At 42.3% G+C, this 17,500-nt stretch overlaps 1 protein-coding gene across 16 annotated transcripts in view; it reads right to left on the bottom strand.

Annotated features, from left to right (window-relative positions):
• LOC120994415 (zinc finger protein 420-like) overlaps positions 1-17,500 on the bottom strand; it is a 289,066-nt gene that overhangs the window by 73,484 nt on the left and 198,082 nt on the right. For 12 of the 16 annotated variants that reach the window (XM_040422960.1, XM_040422951.1, XM_040422959.1 and 9 more), the window contains 3 exons: positions 17,325-17,448; positions 12,260-12,357; positions 10,724-10,781 (listed from right to left, as the gene is read on the bottom strand). In XM_040422960.1, the coding sequence (XP_040278894.1) occupies positions 10,724-10,781; positions 12,260-12,357; positions 17,325-17,448 (280 nt within the window). The remainder of the gene's footprint in view (positions 1-10,723; positions 10,782-12,259; positions 12,358-17,324; positions 17,449-17,500) is intronic. The other 4 variants (XM_040422952.1, XM_040422963.1, XM_040422955.1 and 1 more) reach the window with 2 other exon arrangements.

The following is a 17,500-nucleotide window of genomic DNA, read 5'->3' as shown; positions in this document are numbered from 1 at the left end:
AAATCAAGACTCATCAGACCAGGCAACAATTTTCCAGTCTTCAACAGTCCAATTTTGGTGAGCTTGTGCAAATTGTAGCCTCTTTTTCCTATTTGTAGTGGAGATGAGTGGTGCCCGGTGGGGTCTTCTGCTGTTGTAGCCCATCCGCCTCAAGGTTGTGCGTGTTGCTTTGCTGCATACCTCGGTTGTAACGAGTGGTTATTTCAGTCAACGTTGCTCTTCTATCAGCTTGAATCAGTCGGCCCATTCTCCTCTGACCTCTAGCATCCACAAGGCATTTTTGCCCACAGGACTGCCGCATACTGGATGTTTTTCCCTTTTCACACCATTCTTTGTAAACCCTAGAAATGGTTGTGCGTGAAAATCCCAGTAACTGAGCAGATTGTTAAATACTCAGACCGGCCCGTCTGGCACCAACAACCATGCCACGCTCAAAATTGCTTAAATCACCTTTCTTTCCCATTCTGACATTCAGTTTGGAGTTCAGGAGATTGTCTTGACCAGGACCACACCCTTAAAATGCATTGAAGCAACTGCCATGTGATTGGTTGACTAGATAATTGCATTAATGAGAAATAGAACAGGTGTTCCTAATAATTCTTTAGGTGAGTGTGTATATATATATATATATATATATATATATATAAAATTTATATTTTTTTTTAGTAATTACACATTTTTTACAATAACAAAAAAAAAATATATAAAATATATAATGTTGTGACTTCGAATCCCGCCAGAAACTTTTCAGAAATAGAGGCTAAATTAGGTTTAAATACACTGGGTGTCCCCAAGCACTGACCCCATATATGGACATAGCTATATATGGAGTCAGAGCAGGGACTCCTAAGCCTAACTAGAGTCCCGACACCCTCCCCTCTTCAGAGCAGGGGGTGCTGAAGGGTTAAATAGAATAAGCTATATGATCTGTATGAATGACTGGATGTTGGGTGACATCATACTAGAGGGTGAATATATTTACATTAGCCTTATTTCCATATAAGGAATTGTTTCGGCCCAGCACTATTGTACAGTATATGTGAGCCACATCTGTTTCCTGTATGGATGTAGGTATCAGAAGCTGTATTGTCAAGATTAAATCAGAGCTGTTTCAGTGACCATAGTGTGTGTGTCATTGAGACATAGCTCTCCAGCTATTCCTCCGCCTGTCTTTGGAGGTGACGGAGGAATCAGGGTGCATTCAGAAGCAGAACACTTTCAGGTGCCTGGTTTAATGCTCGGGTTCTCCCATTGACTTTCATTGTGAGCATCGGGAAATGTTCTACTCGAGCACCAGAGCACTTTGGTGCACAACCAACACTAGATCCAATGTAATTGGGATCTTTTAAAAGTGTTGGTCAAAACAAAACAGACGGTCCGAAAATAAATATTACGCAGCGCCAGTAATGATTTGATATCCGCTATTGGCGAGATCGCTCTCAACATCCTTAAAAGGAAAGATGCCTCTTAGAGAGCAACAAAAAAATATACTTAAAAGATGGAGCAAGGCTATAAAGAAATTATGCGATAAAAGCCACCCCATTAAAGACAAGAAGCGCATTTTGAACCAGAGCGGCGGTTTTATAGGTTCGCTGCTCGGCTTTGCGATACCTTTAATCACTAGCTTGATAGCTAATAGAGTTGGCAGCTCATAACGGAGTATGCAGAGAAAATGTTCCTAGTTTCTATACACGAGTTGAACCGCCTAAGAAAAAAAACAGCTGCAGGCCTCATGCACACAACCATTTTTTTTAAGGTCCGCAAAAAACGGGGTCCGTAGGTCCGTGATCCGTGTCCGTTTTTTCTTCCGTGGGTCGTCCTTGACGGACATGAAGAAAAAGTCGTTTTGGTGTCCGCCTGGCCGTGCGGAGCCAAACGGATCCGTCCTGACTTACAATGCAAGTCAATGGGGACGGATCCGTTTGACGTTGACACAATATGGGGCAATTGCAAACGGATCCGTCCCCCATTGACTTTCAATGTAAAGTCAGGAGTTAATATACCATAGGATCGGAGTTTCCTCCAATCCGATGGTAACAAGACCTTGGTCTGAATATACTCCATTGACTACAACCCTCTGTTGCCTGTCCCTCAGCCACTGCCTAATCCATTCAACAATATGGGAGTCCAAGCCCAATGACTGCACTTTATTGATAAGCCTTCTATGTGGGACAGTGTCAAAAGCCTTACTAAAGTCTAGATAAACGCTGGAGAGGATGAGGAAGTACCCCCCTACCCACCCGCGATCACTAGCCCTAAATGCCAGCATTTCTAAATTACTGGCCTTTGAAATGCTGTCATTCTGTCTGGTGGAGAAGGATAGTTTTAAAGGCCTTATGGCGGTGGCTGTCCCACAGTACGTCGTGCCCAGCCGCCACTACTTTTCCAGGTGAGCCATCCCTTCCCTGCACAACCAAGTGGGGGACAAAATCAGGTGTGCACTGCGCAACGCCATCTGTGGCAAGGTGCACCTGACTACGGATACGTGGACCAGTAAGCACGGTGAGGGCCGTTATATCTCCATAACAGCACACTGGGTAAATGCAGTGGCGGCTTGGCCTGAGGCGGATAGCAGTTTTGCGCATGTCCTTCCACCACCGAGGATTGCAGGGCGCTTCAGTTTGCCTCCTGTTGCTTCCTTCTCCTACTCTGCTTACTCATCCTCTACCAGCTCCTCATTCGGCCAGAGTAACACCTTCACCACCAAATTCAGCACAGCCAGGGGTCAACGACAGCAGGCAGTTTTAAAACGTATCTGTTTGGGGGACAAACCCCACACCGTGCAGGAGCTGTGGACGGGCCTTGAACAACAGACCGATGAGTGGTTGGTGCCAGTGAGCCTCAAGCCCGGCCTGGTAGTGTGCGATAATGGGCGAAATCTCGTACCAGCTCTGGGACTAGCCGGTTTGACGCACATCCCTTGCCTGGCGCATGTGCTGAATTTGGTTGTACAGAGATTCCTTAAAATTACCCCGATATGTCAGAGCTGCTGCATAAAGTGCGGGCCGTCTGTGCGCGCTTTCGGCGTTCTCACCCTGCTGCTACTCGCCTGTCAGCGCTGCAGCGTAACTTCGGCCTTCCCGCTCACGCCTCATATGCGACGTGAGCGGGAAGGCCGAAGCAGTTTTGTGGACAAGCTCAGCCAATGTGGACAAGCTCACGTTCATTAAAATGAACCTGGCATGGATCTCACAGGACTTGTCCGTACCTTGTGCAGAATAGACATGTATACCAGCACTAACCAGCCATTGTTATACTGTAGCGCAATTGCTCATTCTTGTATTTTGGATATTTCACACTCTTTTGGAGTGTACCCCAATTTTAAAAAATTTAATTAAAACAAAAAACCTGTGTTGGCTACCTCATCCTCCTCCACCACCGCTTCCACCTACACCGCTAAATCTAAATATTTTTTTTTATTTGTACGTATTTTATGTCATTTCACTACTTTGTCAGTTACATTTTCCGGTGAAATTCACCAATTTTTGGGTGTGATGTACCACTGCTATACCTAGTAGACCGGTAAAAAAAAAAAAATTATTAGTCTGTTTCATTTTCCGGTGAAATTCACCAATTTTTGGGTGTGAAGTACCACTGCTATGCTTAGTAGACAGTTTAAAAAAAATAAAAAATTGTCAGTTACATTTTCTGGTGATATTCACCAATTTTTGGGTGTGATGTACTACTGCTATACCGAGTAAACAGGTAAAAAAAAAAAAAAAAAAAAAAAAAAAAAAAAAAAGTCTTGCATTTTAAGGTGAAAATCACGAATTTTTGGGTGTAATGTACCCCTCCTCTACCTAGTTGACAGCTTGAAAAATTTCAATAATTTTTATTTAACATTTTCGGGTGACAAACAATTTTTTTCTGTCATAGAGCCCTGCTCTACCAAGTAGACAGGTTAATAAATTTCACTAATTTTTCTGTTACATTCTTGGGTTGACATTATACAATTTTAGACGTGAATAAACCCCTGCTCTGCATAGGTGACAGGGAATACAATTTAAGAAATTCTTCTTTAATTGATTCAATGCTTAAACTTTAACAAGTTTTACCACATTTGCGCTTCAATAATTTGTCCCACATTTCCGCTTTACTCTTTTGGCCCATATTTGGGCTTCTGTAATTTGTACCACATTTGCGCTTTAACAGCTTTTCCCACATTTCCGCTTTACTCTTTTGCCCCACATTTGGGCTTCTGTAATTTTTCAAAAATTTTCGCCTCAATAACTTTTCCCATAATTCCGCTTTAATCTTCTGGCCCACATTTGGGCTTCTGTAAATTGTCCCACATTTGCGATTTAACACCTTTTCCCACATTTCCGCTCGATCCCCAAAAAAATTATAAATTTATCTTTTTATGTTATTTAAAGTCATTTCCATATCCACATTTGTTTGCAGAGTGCTTGCCATGCTCTTAACCACATTTTGATGCCATTTGCAGCCCTCTAGCCCTTTCCATGACATTTTTACAGCCATTTTAGTGCTCCAAAGTTCGGGTCCCCATTGACTTCAATGGGGTTCGGGGTCAAGTTCGGCCGAACCCGTCGAATCCGAACATCCAGGTGTCCGCTCAACTCTAGTTACAATACCTGGTGTATAGTTATAATCGCATGTACCACAGAACCATAAGGTGTCGCCCCGTTTAAGTAACTAAAGAGAACTTTTTAACCATTTGGAAAAATATCTACGGCGATTACGCCGCTTTTAAATAAGTTAAACCGTTAATAAAAATAGGCAACCATGTCAGAATTGTTTGCTATAAGGGGACGTTCGCGAAGGGTTATGAACAAACCTATACGGGCGAGATATTTACCATTTACGCTGTAAACACTAGGGGCCTCAGACCCCTTTATAAGTTAAAAGACCTGTCCGATGAGCTCATTGATGGATCATTCAATGCGGAAGAAGTCCAAAAAGTACCCCTTGATAAGCGACGCATTTACCATATAGAAAAAATCGTGAAAAAGAAGAGGGTTAGAGGAAAAACACTGTATTTTGTAAAGTGGGTCGATTACTTCAAGTTTAACTCTTGAGTCACTAAATTAGCAAAAGCTGTCCATCTTCGCGGTCCTTATGAAGCAGCGTTAGTAGAGATTCAGTACCCCCATACATGGGAAACCTTTGGGCCCGGAGATGGTGTATTCTACGTCGCACATCGCGATTATCGGATTAGAGAGTTTTTTTGTTAAATCGGGATATTACCTTAATATGAACGAACTGATTAAAGCCATTAATAACAAACTTGATTCTATAAAAATACCGCCTGATCAATTGCGCCCAAGATACGACAATATTGACAGAACCATTTATGTAACAAAATCACCCTTATACTAGTTCATGCCTGTGAAAAGTTAGGCAATATATTGGGTCTTCATGGGTACTGACGCGATCGCTCGAACGAGAATGTAGGCGCGGAGCACATCATTTTGCACTACAACGAATCTGGTTTGTCAGTTTTAGAACATTTCGCGGCTGCTGATTTAGTTTTAACAAAAGAGAACGATTCTTTACCTATAAAGAAAAAAATTCACCCCGATATTAAAGCAGGATTTTATACAATGTTTGTTTATACCGATATCCAACATCGACTTGTTGGCGATCGCTACGTACAGCTTTTAAGAACTGTGGAACTAAGCGGTAAAAATTGCAAAATAGTCACGCAAAAGTATAACAGACCAGACTATATACCTTTTAGCAAACAACACTTTGATACCATTACAATATCGATACTCACGGATCAAGCTAAACCTGTTCAATTCAAATATGGGAAAACGATTGTGCGATTACACTTTAGACCTCGAGCTGTGACGATGCATAAAAATTTTGTCCCAGAGAGTATACACATTATTACATAGCGTCTCACTGGGTTATTTCGTGGGTTTGTCCGGTGGGTCATTCTACTATTTAAGAAAGATGTAGAACTTGTAAAAACGCAGGTAAAAACAGCTGCCAGGAATATCGCTAAAGGCGGAGATCTATTTTTCCGAATTTAGGAGGTGGGCTACGGATACTGAGTGTAACAATCCAGCTCTCCGTAGCCAGTTTTGTCAGGGATTATATGAGAGGCTGAAGTACGCTTTGGCCTTTTATGAGAATCCTGAGTCTTTGGAAGCCACTATGTCTTTGGCTGTACGTATTGATAGAGACCTAAAAGAGAGAGATCTAAGGGCCCGCTCTCTCAGGACGTTCTAATACATAACGTACCGTATTCCTTGGACTCTTTCGGTGAAGAGACTCCTAAGGTTATACCTGGGGAGGAACCTATGCAATTAGGGGGAGCGACTCCTGGATCTGTATTTGTTATTGATTCTGCCCCTCTTACTCCGAGGTGCTTGTCGCAAGTTTTGCATGATATCAGATTAAGGCCTCATGCACACGACCGTTGTTTTATTCCGTGTCCATTGTTCGTGATTTTTTGCGGACCCACTGACTTTCAATGGGTCCGTTGAAAACTCGGCTAATGTACTGTTTGCCATCCACGTCCATGATCCGTGGTTCCAGTCCGTCCAAAAAATATAACCTGTCCTATTTTTTCCATGGAAAACGGTTTGCGGACCCATTCAAGTCAATGGGACCGTTAAAAAAAACCGCAAAGGCACACAAGATTGTCATCCGCACGTCCGCGTCCATTTTTTTCCTATCATTTGCATGGCAAACTTGACTTAGATTTTTTTTTACTTTCCTTCATATCTGGTGATCCTCCAAAAATTAAGGAAGACACACGGAAACAAAAACGGAAGCGGATCACGGAACAACGGAACCCCATTTTGCGGAACGGAACACAACAACGGTCGTGTGCTTGAGGCCTACGAGTGGGTGACTTTCATCAAGAAGTTATCTTGTGTTTCGTCTTGGAAGGTCTCCCTGCACCTATGGTTCTGGGTTCACCGTGGCTTACCAAACATAATCCAACTATCGATTGGCAAGCTAGGCAGATTCTGGTTTGGGGGGACTATTGCATTGATAATTGTCTCAATACATCCTTTTCTGTGGTTACTACTAGGGCTGTGCCCTATATTATATCCGAGTTTACCGATGTGTTTTCTGAGAGTAGATGTCAGGATTTACCTTCCCAATGGGAATATGATTGCCCTGTCAATCTTATTCCCGGGACTAAATTGCCTAAGTCTAGGTTGTATAATCATTCTGAACCTGAAAGGCAGGCTATGAGAGAATATATTGCCGAGAGTTTGAAGAAAGGGCACACAAGACCTTCCAAGTCTCCAGTGGCTGCAGGGTTCTTTTTTGTAAAAAAACCCAAAAAGGATGGAAGTCTTCGGCCATGTCTGGATTTTCGTGAACTCAATCAGATTACTATCCGTTATCTTTAGCTTCTTCCTTTGATTCCTGATTTGTACCTGCTAACTGCGAAAACCTGTGATCAGTTGTTATGGCAACCTGGAGTAGGACCTGCGAGCGTCTATTGGCTAATAAGGGACATGTGACCGTGTAAATGGCAGTTTGGATTTAAGTGAAAGGCTTGCTGGGTTCTATTGGCTAATGCAGGTCATTTTTTGGGAATCTCAGGAACGGTAAGTCCTAAAGAGCTGAACCTCCCAGGACACCTGATGTACCTGTGTGCCAAATTTAGTGAGGATTGGTCCAGTTGTTTGGTCGCGCATAAAGAACGTTAAGACAGACAGACTGAAACTCATTTTTATATATATGAGATTAGGGACTGAATATACGCTCTATATGTATAAAGGTTGTCTCTGTCACGATCAGTGTGGGGGGAAAACTCCACACTGAACACAGGAGGGAAGGGGAACAATAACTGGGCCTGGAAACTAGTGAAGGAACAGGTCACCTCCTAAACAAACCTAATCCGGGCCCTAACTACCTATCAATGTACATAGACCTTGAAGGTAGGAATATTCATATGCAGGATACCTAGGCCCTTATTTCCCTATAATGCCCTGGAATAAGGTTAGGACCAGAGATAAACCATTCCTCCCCAGATGGATGAATGGAAGTCTCTGTCTCAGGCCCAAATACAAACAGGGAATATAACAAACACAATACAATAAGAAAAGACAAGACTTAGCTTAAAATAGAAAACTGGGAACTCCAGAAGCACCACAGAGTACAACTGACCAGTTAGTAAGAAGACAGGAAGAAAATCTATAAACCGCACCTCTAAGAGTGAGAACCGGCTACTTATGGGGAAGGTAAATTATCAACAAGCAACACCTGAAGCAAGGGGTGTGGCATTCACCAAAACACAGACACAATAAGATCCACAAGGAACTTGTCAATTTAACCCACATGTTGCCAATCTCTTTGATCTCCTGGTATCTGCCACGGGAATGTCCATGACTGCACGCCCCCTTCTATGGGTGACGTCCAGGCACCCAGGACCGACCTTATCTGGGTGAGATCTATGAAAGGCATTCACTAAACAATTGGCATTAATGTCGGATGCCGGCACCCACATCCTCTCCTCCGGTCCATAACCTCTCCAGGGAACAAGATATCGAAGGGATCCATGGAGAACTCGAGAGTCAACTATTTTTGCGATCTCGAATTCCAAATTACCATCCACCATGACAAGAGCGGGTGGCAAGGAAGATGGCTGTAAAGGTTCCACATTATGAATTTTCAGGGCCTGAGGAAGTTCAAGACGAAAAGCTACAGAATTAATAATGGCCATGATCTTATATGGGCCGATAATTCTTGGACCCAACTTCCAGTAAGGTACCTTCAACTTAATGTTTCTTGTGGACAGCCACACAGAATCACCCACACTTAGGTCCGGACCATTCATACGTTTCCTGTCAGCCACAAGTTTATATTTGTTGCCCATATTTTTCAAGTTATTTAGAATTTTTTGATCGTATACATTTCGTGGAAGCAAACGTCCGACAACGCTTTAGCCGTGGATCGGTTCGAATTTTTGAACGGGTACATTTTGTTCACTTTTGATTTATCGCCAAATCAAGAGCCCGGCAGACATTTCTCTCTAGTAAAAACTGGAAATCTCAGAGCTGAAATTAGATTTGCTGAGCCAGTGCTAAACACTATTAACACCTTAAGGACCCTGACATTTTTCATCTTAAGGACCGGAATTTTTAGCAAATCTGAATGTGTCACTTTATATGGTAATATCTTTAAAACACTTTTACTTATCCATACCATTCTAAGATTGTTTTCTCGTCACATATTGTACTACATGACAGTGGTAAAATTGAGTCAAAAAATGTAATTTTTATTTATAAAAAAAAATACCAAATTTACCAAAAATTGGGGAAAAGTTTCAAATTTCAATTTCTCTACTTTTATAATAGATAGTAATAACCCAAAAACAGTTATTACTTCACATTCCCCATATGTCTACATGTTTGGATCATTTTGTGAATGCCATTTTATTTTTTGGGGACGTTGGAAGGCTTAGAAGTTTAGAAGCAAATCGTGATATTTTTCCGAAAATTTCCAAAACCCACTTTTTAAGGACCAGTTCAGTTCTGAAGTCACTTTGTGGGGCTTACATAATAGAAATCACCCAAAAATAACCTCATTTTAGAAACTACACCCCTCAAGGTATTCAAAACTGATTTTACAAACTTTGCTAACCCTTTAAGTGTTCCACAAGAATTAAAGGAAAATGGAGATGAAATTTCAGAATTTTATTAAACATAATTGCGTAGCAAAGCAAATTTCCTAACTCAACACAAATGGTTTCGCCGCTCTTAAATAACGTTTTAGGACATGCCAGAACATGCCTTCATCATGTTCAGGCATACCCTGACGGATGGACAGATAGCGTATTAGAAGATAAGATAGATAGATAATGTTGAATTCTAATGACATTTTTGTACTATTAAACGAATGGTACAATGCAAAATTGCATCTGCTAACACCAATATTGTTTGCAGTGAAATGTCTTTGAACTATGTATGCATTGAATATAATTGGTTCAACAATAGCATTTCTGTACTATGATACACACAGTGCAGTGCAATAATGCATTCATTAATACCAATATAACAATGTAGTGTTTCTGGTGGGAGCGCCGCAAACTCTTCAAACAGCTGGTGGGACCCCTGCCGATCTTACAGTTGCAAGAAAAAGTATGTGAACCCTTTGGAATTATATGGATTTCTGCACAAATTGGTCATAAAATGTGATCTGATCTTCATCTAAGTCACAACAATAGACAATCACAGTCTGTTTAAACTAATAACACACAAAGAATTCAATGTTACCATGTTTTTATTGAACACACCATGTAAACATTCACAGTGCTGTAACCAACACCTCCAATCTCATCTCATTGATTGGACTCCAGTTGGCTGACACCTCACTCCAATTAGCTCTTGGAGATGTCATTAGTCTAGGGGTTCACATACTTTTTTCACCTACACTGTGAATGTTTACATGGTGTGCTCAATAAAAACATGGTAACATTTAATTCTTTGTGTGTTATTAGTTTAAGCAGACTGTGATTGTCTATTGTTGTGACTTAGATGACGATCAGATCCCCTTTTTTTGACCAATTTGTGCAGAAATCCATATCATTCCAAAGGGTTCACATACTTTTTCTTGCAACTGTATATTGTAGAAATATCCTTTAACTGCTCGCTGACCAAGAAATTCAGAAACAGATGAGCAGGTATCTATGTGATATATTCTCCACTATTGGAAAGCAGATAGAATTTGTTAAATAAACAGAATCTGCAATTTTTAAGGGCAAAAAATACACAATATTATGATAGTCTCTTACTGTTCACTGCCTCTGATGTGAGGTTTTCCTGTCTGATTATTTTTCCGCCATAAATTTCCTGCAGACATAAAAAAAAAAAGAAAAAGAAAAAGAAACGGACCGTATTTTATGTTAGATCATGGAAAAAATAAGAACCCCTTAGAAGACATGAGCCAATGTGCCCTAAAAGGCGAATGATTGCCCTGAGTGTCCATCAGAAAGAAACAACATTCAACCAAATAATCTGCTGCATGAAATAATCTGAGAAGATACTGAAGTGGACAGCGGTGCTCAACACCATTATTCAGTAACATCACAGCTTTTACAGTAAAGAAGCCTTTTATTAATGCTGGAGACTGAACCTTCTTTCCTCCAGAACATTCACTCTGGTCTTTTGTGGTGACCTTCCTGGAGTCGTCTCCTGAAGACTTAGTAAATGTCCTTCATTTTTCTATTTCCTCATATCTAAGGTTCTCCAGGCCTCTGTCATTTGTGTCTCTTCTATTTTTCAAACATGTTGGCCAAAACTATCCAGAGATTAGTTCATCAGTTATAAAGTATAGGAAAACCCCTGTAAGGCAGCAAGACTTTGCTGTTGTGCAAGGAAACATTTCTGAAAACCCCTGCCACACTCTTAGACGAACTGGCAACCCATTTCTAAAGTCGTACACTGCTGAGTCTAGTAAATGCAGAAAGACTTAAAGAGGTTGTCCGTTGTTCTCAAGACAGGTCATCAACAGCAGATCGGTGGGGATCCGACACCTGGCGCCGATCAGCTGTTTGATGAGAAGGCAGAACTCCATGCGAGCCCCGATTCCTGTTCATTACACTGAGCATCACTTCCAGAGCGGTGGCGTAGTGCAATTGTACAAGTACTCACTCCTTTCAAGGGAATAGAGTGAGTACTCGCCATTACACTGCACTTCTGAGACGAAAAGCAGCATAATGAAGAGGAAACGGCGCTCACATGGAGCGCCTCCTCTGCTTCAAACGGCTGATCAGAGGGGTGCCAGGTGTCGGACCACCGCCAATCAGATATTGATGACCTATTGTGAGGATAGGTCATCTATAGAGATATGACTGGACAACTCCTTCAATAAGAACCTTGTTTCATGCCTGTGATTCTGCTGCAAGACTGCAAAGTGTTCTTTAGAGATAACGCAGTAATATAACCACCATCTTTGTGCCTGTTCATATGTTTCTATTCACAAAATATTATAACTGTCATATCTTTTGCAATTGTGCCTTGATGCTATTTGTACTACTACCCCTATCATCAACTTAGTAAAGAGAGATTTATTTATTACAACTAATGGGACTGATCATTGTTTCCAATGATGAGTCCTGCCTTGCACCCAGCAAATCATCCAACATCAAGGGCACCCCAACCAACACCAGGCAGATGCCCCATTACCAGGGAGTAGAAAGTGTGCATCCTCCTGTCACTGCATGGCCCTGGATAAGCAAAATAACTACTCCCATCCTCCACTCACTCCTCCTGGGCCACTGCACAGTTATTACATCATCAATTCTACAGAGGACTTGAGGAAATCTCACCTCATTATCCAGTAGAACATTTTGCTTTTCCTGTGGACAATCCGGGGAATATAGAGGATTAGGACATCTCTCTGGTGGATTTCTCCTACTGGATCCATCTATAGAAAATATATACAGTGAGCCAGACTTACTAATCCTATAGGTGGTGTAAGCTTAAGGGCTATGTACAACTTTGGAGGCAATTCTTTTTTATGATTGCATGTTACTAATTTTTTGCAAAAATCTATTTTTTCAATTGGCCTTTATTAAAAATATTGAGCTGTCCACAAAGGGTTAACTGTTTTTCTAGCTGTGTGACTCATGTTTTCACTTGTGCCAGTCATCTAATAAAATCTGATTTCTAAACTACTGAGAGGTCATAACATAAACACTTATTTAACCCACATTCTTATCAATAAGATAGGAACTGAGCTATAGAGAGTGTTTAGGAGGTGTCACGGTCCCTAGGTGACTAATGTCAGGAGATCAAGGAGATTGGCTGAGCGTGGAGGAATCTAACAGCCTCCTTGATTTCTCTTGATTCAGTATTGATAGAGTTAATGAGACTTACCTTGTCTCAGCTGTTGCTCAGTGGTCATCACTTCTACCCTTTAGAATCTTACTCCACCCTTCTGACTATGCGGTAGATAGCTTATTTTGGGTTTGGCAGAGCTGGTGTGAGGTAGTCTCTGGTGTTCCTGCTCATCTATCACTACTGAAGTTAAGTGTCGCGTTTGTATTTGGTTATTCCCTTGTGCTTGTCTTTACTTGGCCTCAGGGAGACGCTGTTTCATTCACCTGGGAAGGAACCGGTTGTCTCTTTCCCTTTCACTACCTCTAGGGCATATCAGGGCTCCTAGGGTGTTTAGGTCTTGGCGAATGTATTTTCCCACATTCGGGGTCTATACATACTGACAGGAGTCAGGGTCAGTTCTAGGGGTTTCCTAGGAGGTGACCTTTCCCTTCTCCCTAACGTTAAGCCTAGTTGTTTGTCCTCTCCCTTCTGTCGTCGGTCTTGTGTCCCTCCTCTCCCCAATATTCATGACATTAACTACCGCCAAAAAAAACAAACAGGGACTGTCATTGGAGGTAGCTGACCTCCGCGCGACAGTCTTACAGTTTCAGAGACCACAGGCGGCTGATTCGGATGGTGGGTACCAGGCTTGCCCTGAACCAAAGGTGGCTCTCCCGGACAAATTTTCAAGGGGTAGTGACAATTTAATTTGGTTCAGGGAATCGTGTAAGTTGTACATTAAGCTGTGTCCATACACTTCTGGGGATGAGTGTCAACGTGTGGGTATGATAATTTCTTTGCTTAAAGATGATGCACAGTCTTGGGCTTTTATTTCTGCCGACCGGATCACCGTCCCTCCAGTCGGTAGATGGATTTTTTTAGAGCCTTGGGTCTTATTTATGATGACCCGGATTGGCTCTCTGAGGCTGAGACCAAGTTACTTGGTTTACAGCAGGGAGAACGCAAAATCTATTGCGCTGAATTTAAAGGGAGTCTGTCATATGGCCATATACAGTGCTTACATGGCTCTGTAGCACACCTATACAGGATTGTAACAGTACCTTTGTTCTTTTCTGTAGACTTGCACCAGCAGGAAAAACGAAGTTTAATTCATATGCAAATGAGCACTTGCAAGTGCCCAGGGGCGGCATTCAGTGTGTAAGTGCCCAGGCTGCTCTGCCTTCTTTTCACTTTACTCCTCCCCAGTCTCTGCCTTTGCCCGCCCTCCAAGTCTCTTGCCTCATCGATAGGTCCGGACTTGGAGGGCGGGCAAAGGAAGAGGCTGGGGAGGAGTAAAGTGAAAAAAAGGCAAGGCAGCCTGGGCACCTACACACTGAACGCCGCCCCTGGGCACTTGCGAGTGCTCATTTGCATATTAATTAAACTTAGTTTTTCCTGCTGGTGCAAGTCTAAAGAAAAGAACAAAGGTACTGTTACAATCCTGTATAGGTGTGCTACAGAGCCATGTAAGCACTGTATATGGCCATATGGAGGTAACAGACTCCCTTTAAGAGATTGGCTACAAATACAGAGTAGAATAATCCTGCTCTCTGTAGCCAGTTCTGTCAGGGTCTATCTGAAAGGCTGCAGGACGCGTTGGCCATTCATAAAAAACCTGATTCATTGGAAGCAGCTATGTCCCTTGCTGTACATCTGGATAGAGGCCGAAGGGGAAGATCGAAGGGTCCTCACCCTCAGGACGTGCTGTAAAATAAGGTGGCTGCTTCCTTTGACACTTATGGTAAAGAGACACCTGTGGTTATGCCTTGTGAGGAGCCTATGCAGTTGGGGGGAGCTACTGCTGGGGCAGCTGGTAAGAGCTCTGGTCTTATGAAGGGATTCTGTTTTTGTTGTGGGAAAAAAGGACATTTCGTGAATATTTGTCCGTACATTCAGCGTCAAGGTGTAAACAAAAAAAAATAAAAATGAATCTCCAGTTTACTAATACTATTGGTGGTATGGGTGGGGAGCAAGAAAATGTACTTTTAGCATTTACTGGTAGTACCTGATCTCTCCTGTCCACTGAGGTTGCACTAGAGTCCAAAACTTTGGAGGTATTTATCGACAGTGGGGCAGGGGTTAACCTGATTGATGGACAGTTTCTCTGTATTCATAGGTTGACTACTAGTGCACTAGAGAAAAATATTTCTGTCTTTGCAATTGATTCTGCACCTCTTACCCAAAAATGCCTGCCGCAGGTGGTAAATGACATCCATTTACAAGTGGGTGATTTCTATCAGGAATCTATCTCATGTTATGTGTTGGAGGGTCTGCCTGTTATGATGGTTTTGGGCTTACCATGGTTAAGCAAACATAACCCGACCATCGACTGGCAAGCGAGACAGATTCTTGATTGGAGTGATTTTTGCATGGACAACTGTCTTAATACTTCTTTCTCTGTGGTCACCACTAAAACTGTACTCGCGTTCATTTCCGAATCTTGAGATTAATTTTCGGAGAGTGGTAACCAGGAGTTACCTCTGCGTCGGAATATGATTGTCCCGTCAATCTCATTCCCAGGGCTAAACTGCCTAAATCTCGCTTGTATAATCTTTCGTAACCCGAAAGAAAGGCTATGCGAGAGTATATCACGAGAGCATGGCAAAGGGACATATCAGACCATCCAAATCCTCTGTGGCTGCTGGGTTTTTCTTTGTAAAAAAAAAAAAAAAAAGATGGTACTCTTAGGCCATGTCGGGACTTCCTTGAGCTCAACCTTATTACCATCCGTGATCCTTACCCCCTTCCTTTAATTCAGGATTTGTTTGATCAGATTGTCGGTGCCAAGGTGTTCTCTAAATTGGATCTGAGGGGGGCATATCATTTGTTTAGGGTCAAGGAGGGGGACGAATGGAAGACTGCTTTTAATACCCCTGAGGGTCATTTTGAGAATCTGGTCATGATGGGCAACAGGTATAAGCGTGTGGCTGACAGGAGACGTATGAATGCTCCGGACCTGAGAGTGGTTGATTCTGTGTGGCTGTCCACAAGAAACATTAAGCTTAAGGTACCTTCTTGGAAATTGGACCCAAGATTTATTGGTCCATATAAGATCACTGCCATTGTTAACCTTGTAGCCTTCCGTCTTGAACTTCCTCAGGCTTTGAAAATTCATAACGTATTTCATAAGTCGTCGTTGAAGAAATGTGTAGAACCGGTTGAGCCATCCTCCTTGCCTCCCGCTCCAGTCGTGGTGGACGGTAATTTAGAATTTGAAATCAACAGGATTGTGGACTCCCGAGTTCTCCGTCAATCCCTCCAGTATCTCGTCCAGTCGAATCATCTGGTGAAGGCCTTTCAGAAAGCCCATCCTGATGAGGTCGGTCCTGGGTGCCCGGAGGTCACCCGTAGAAGGGGGTGTACTGTCACAGTCCCTCAGGTGACTAATGTCAGGAGATCAAGGAGATTAGCTAAGCGTGGAGGAATCAAACAGCCTACTTGATTTCTCTTGATTCAGTATTAATAGGGTTAATGACCACTTACCTTGTCTAAGCTGTTGCTCAGTGGTCATCACTTCTATCCTTTATAGTCTGACTCCCCCTTTCTGACTATGCGGTAGATAGCTTCTTTTGGGTTTGGCAGAGCTGGTGTGAGGTAGTCTCTGGTGTTCCTGCTCATTCATCACTACTGAAGTTAAGTGTCGTGTTTGTATTTGGTTAGTCCCTTGTGCTTGTCTTTACTTGGCCTCAGGGAGACGCTGGTTCATTCACATGGGAAGGAACCGGCTTTCTTTTTCCTTTTCAATACCTCTAGGGCATATCAGGGCTCCTAGGGTGTTTAGGTTCCGGCATATGTATTTTCCCACCTTCGGGGTCTATACATACTGACAGGAGTCAGGGCCAGTTCTAGGAGTTTCCTAGGAGGTAACCTTTCCTTTCTCCCTAGCGTTGAGTCCTAGTTTTTGTCCTCTCCCTTCTGTTGTCTTTCTTGTATCCATCCTCTCCCCTATATTCATGACATGAGGTCAGAGAGCAGAGATAAGGAGTCCATAAGCTCCTGGTCTGACGGAATAGACAGAAAATCCAAAGGGTGCTACTAGAGCATGTCAGCTCTGTACAGAAAAATGGATGCCATATTTTAAATGGAGACCAATTTAAAACATATTTTTAGTTTAAAATTAGTACAATGCAATAGTTAAAAAAAATACCCCCAAAGGTGTACATAGCCGTTAAACAGTCTGTCTAGACCTGGACCAGATTTACCACAGGGGCTCAGGCTGGCTAATAAATGTGGTGCAGGGATATACAAGTTTATTTAACTCTATACCAGCTATTTGTTGGCTAACTTTGAGAGAGAATTTCATCTAAAACTATGGTACAATGGTGCACATTAGGCCACAAGCCTTTGAAGAAATACACACTCCTTTTCCAGTAAGCCATGTCTTCTTATCGAACTTTCTCAAATATTAGATGCACCAAATTTTAATACAGTTTACGACAGTATCTAGGTGCACTGACATTAGTAAATGCAGGCCAGTGACTGAATCCATTGTCTGTGATGATCAGATGATGGGTGAATGTAGGTGATCCTCAAACCTGTTCTTCTCTATAATGGAGGAAGGTCTCCTCTTACCTGGTGATGTGAGGGGCTGGTGATCCTTTATCATGAAGTCCTTGTACAGATCCTTGTGTCCTTCTAAATACTCCCACTCCGCCATGGAGAAATAGACAGTGACATCATGACACCTTATAGGAACCTGACACACACAATGATACAGTCATTCTCCAGACATCTCCTTGGCGTTATTG

Source organism: Bufo bufo, chromosome 3 (genome assembly GCF_905171765.1).
Source record: "Bufo bufo chromosome 3, aBufBuf1.1, whole genome shotgun sequence".
Lineage (NCBI taxonomy): Eukaryota > Metazoa > Chordata > Amphibia > Anura > Bufonidae > Bufo > Bufo bufo.
This window is presented reverse-complemented; position numbering and strand designations above follow the sequence as displayed.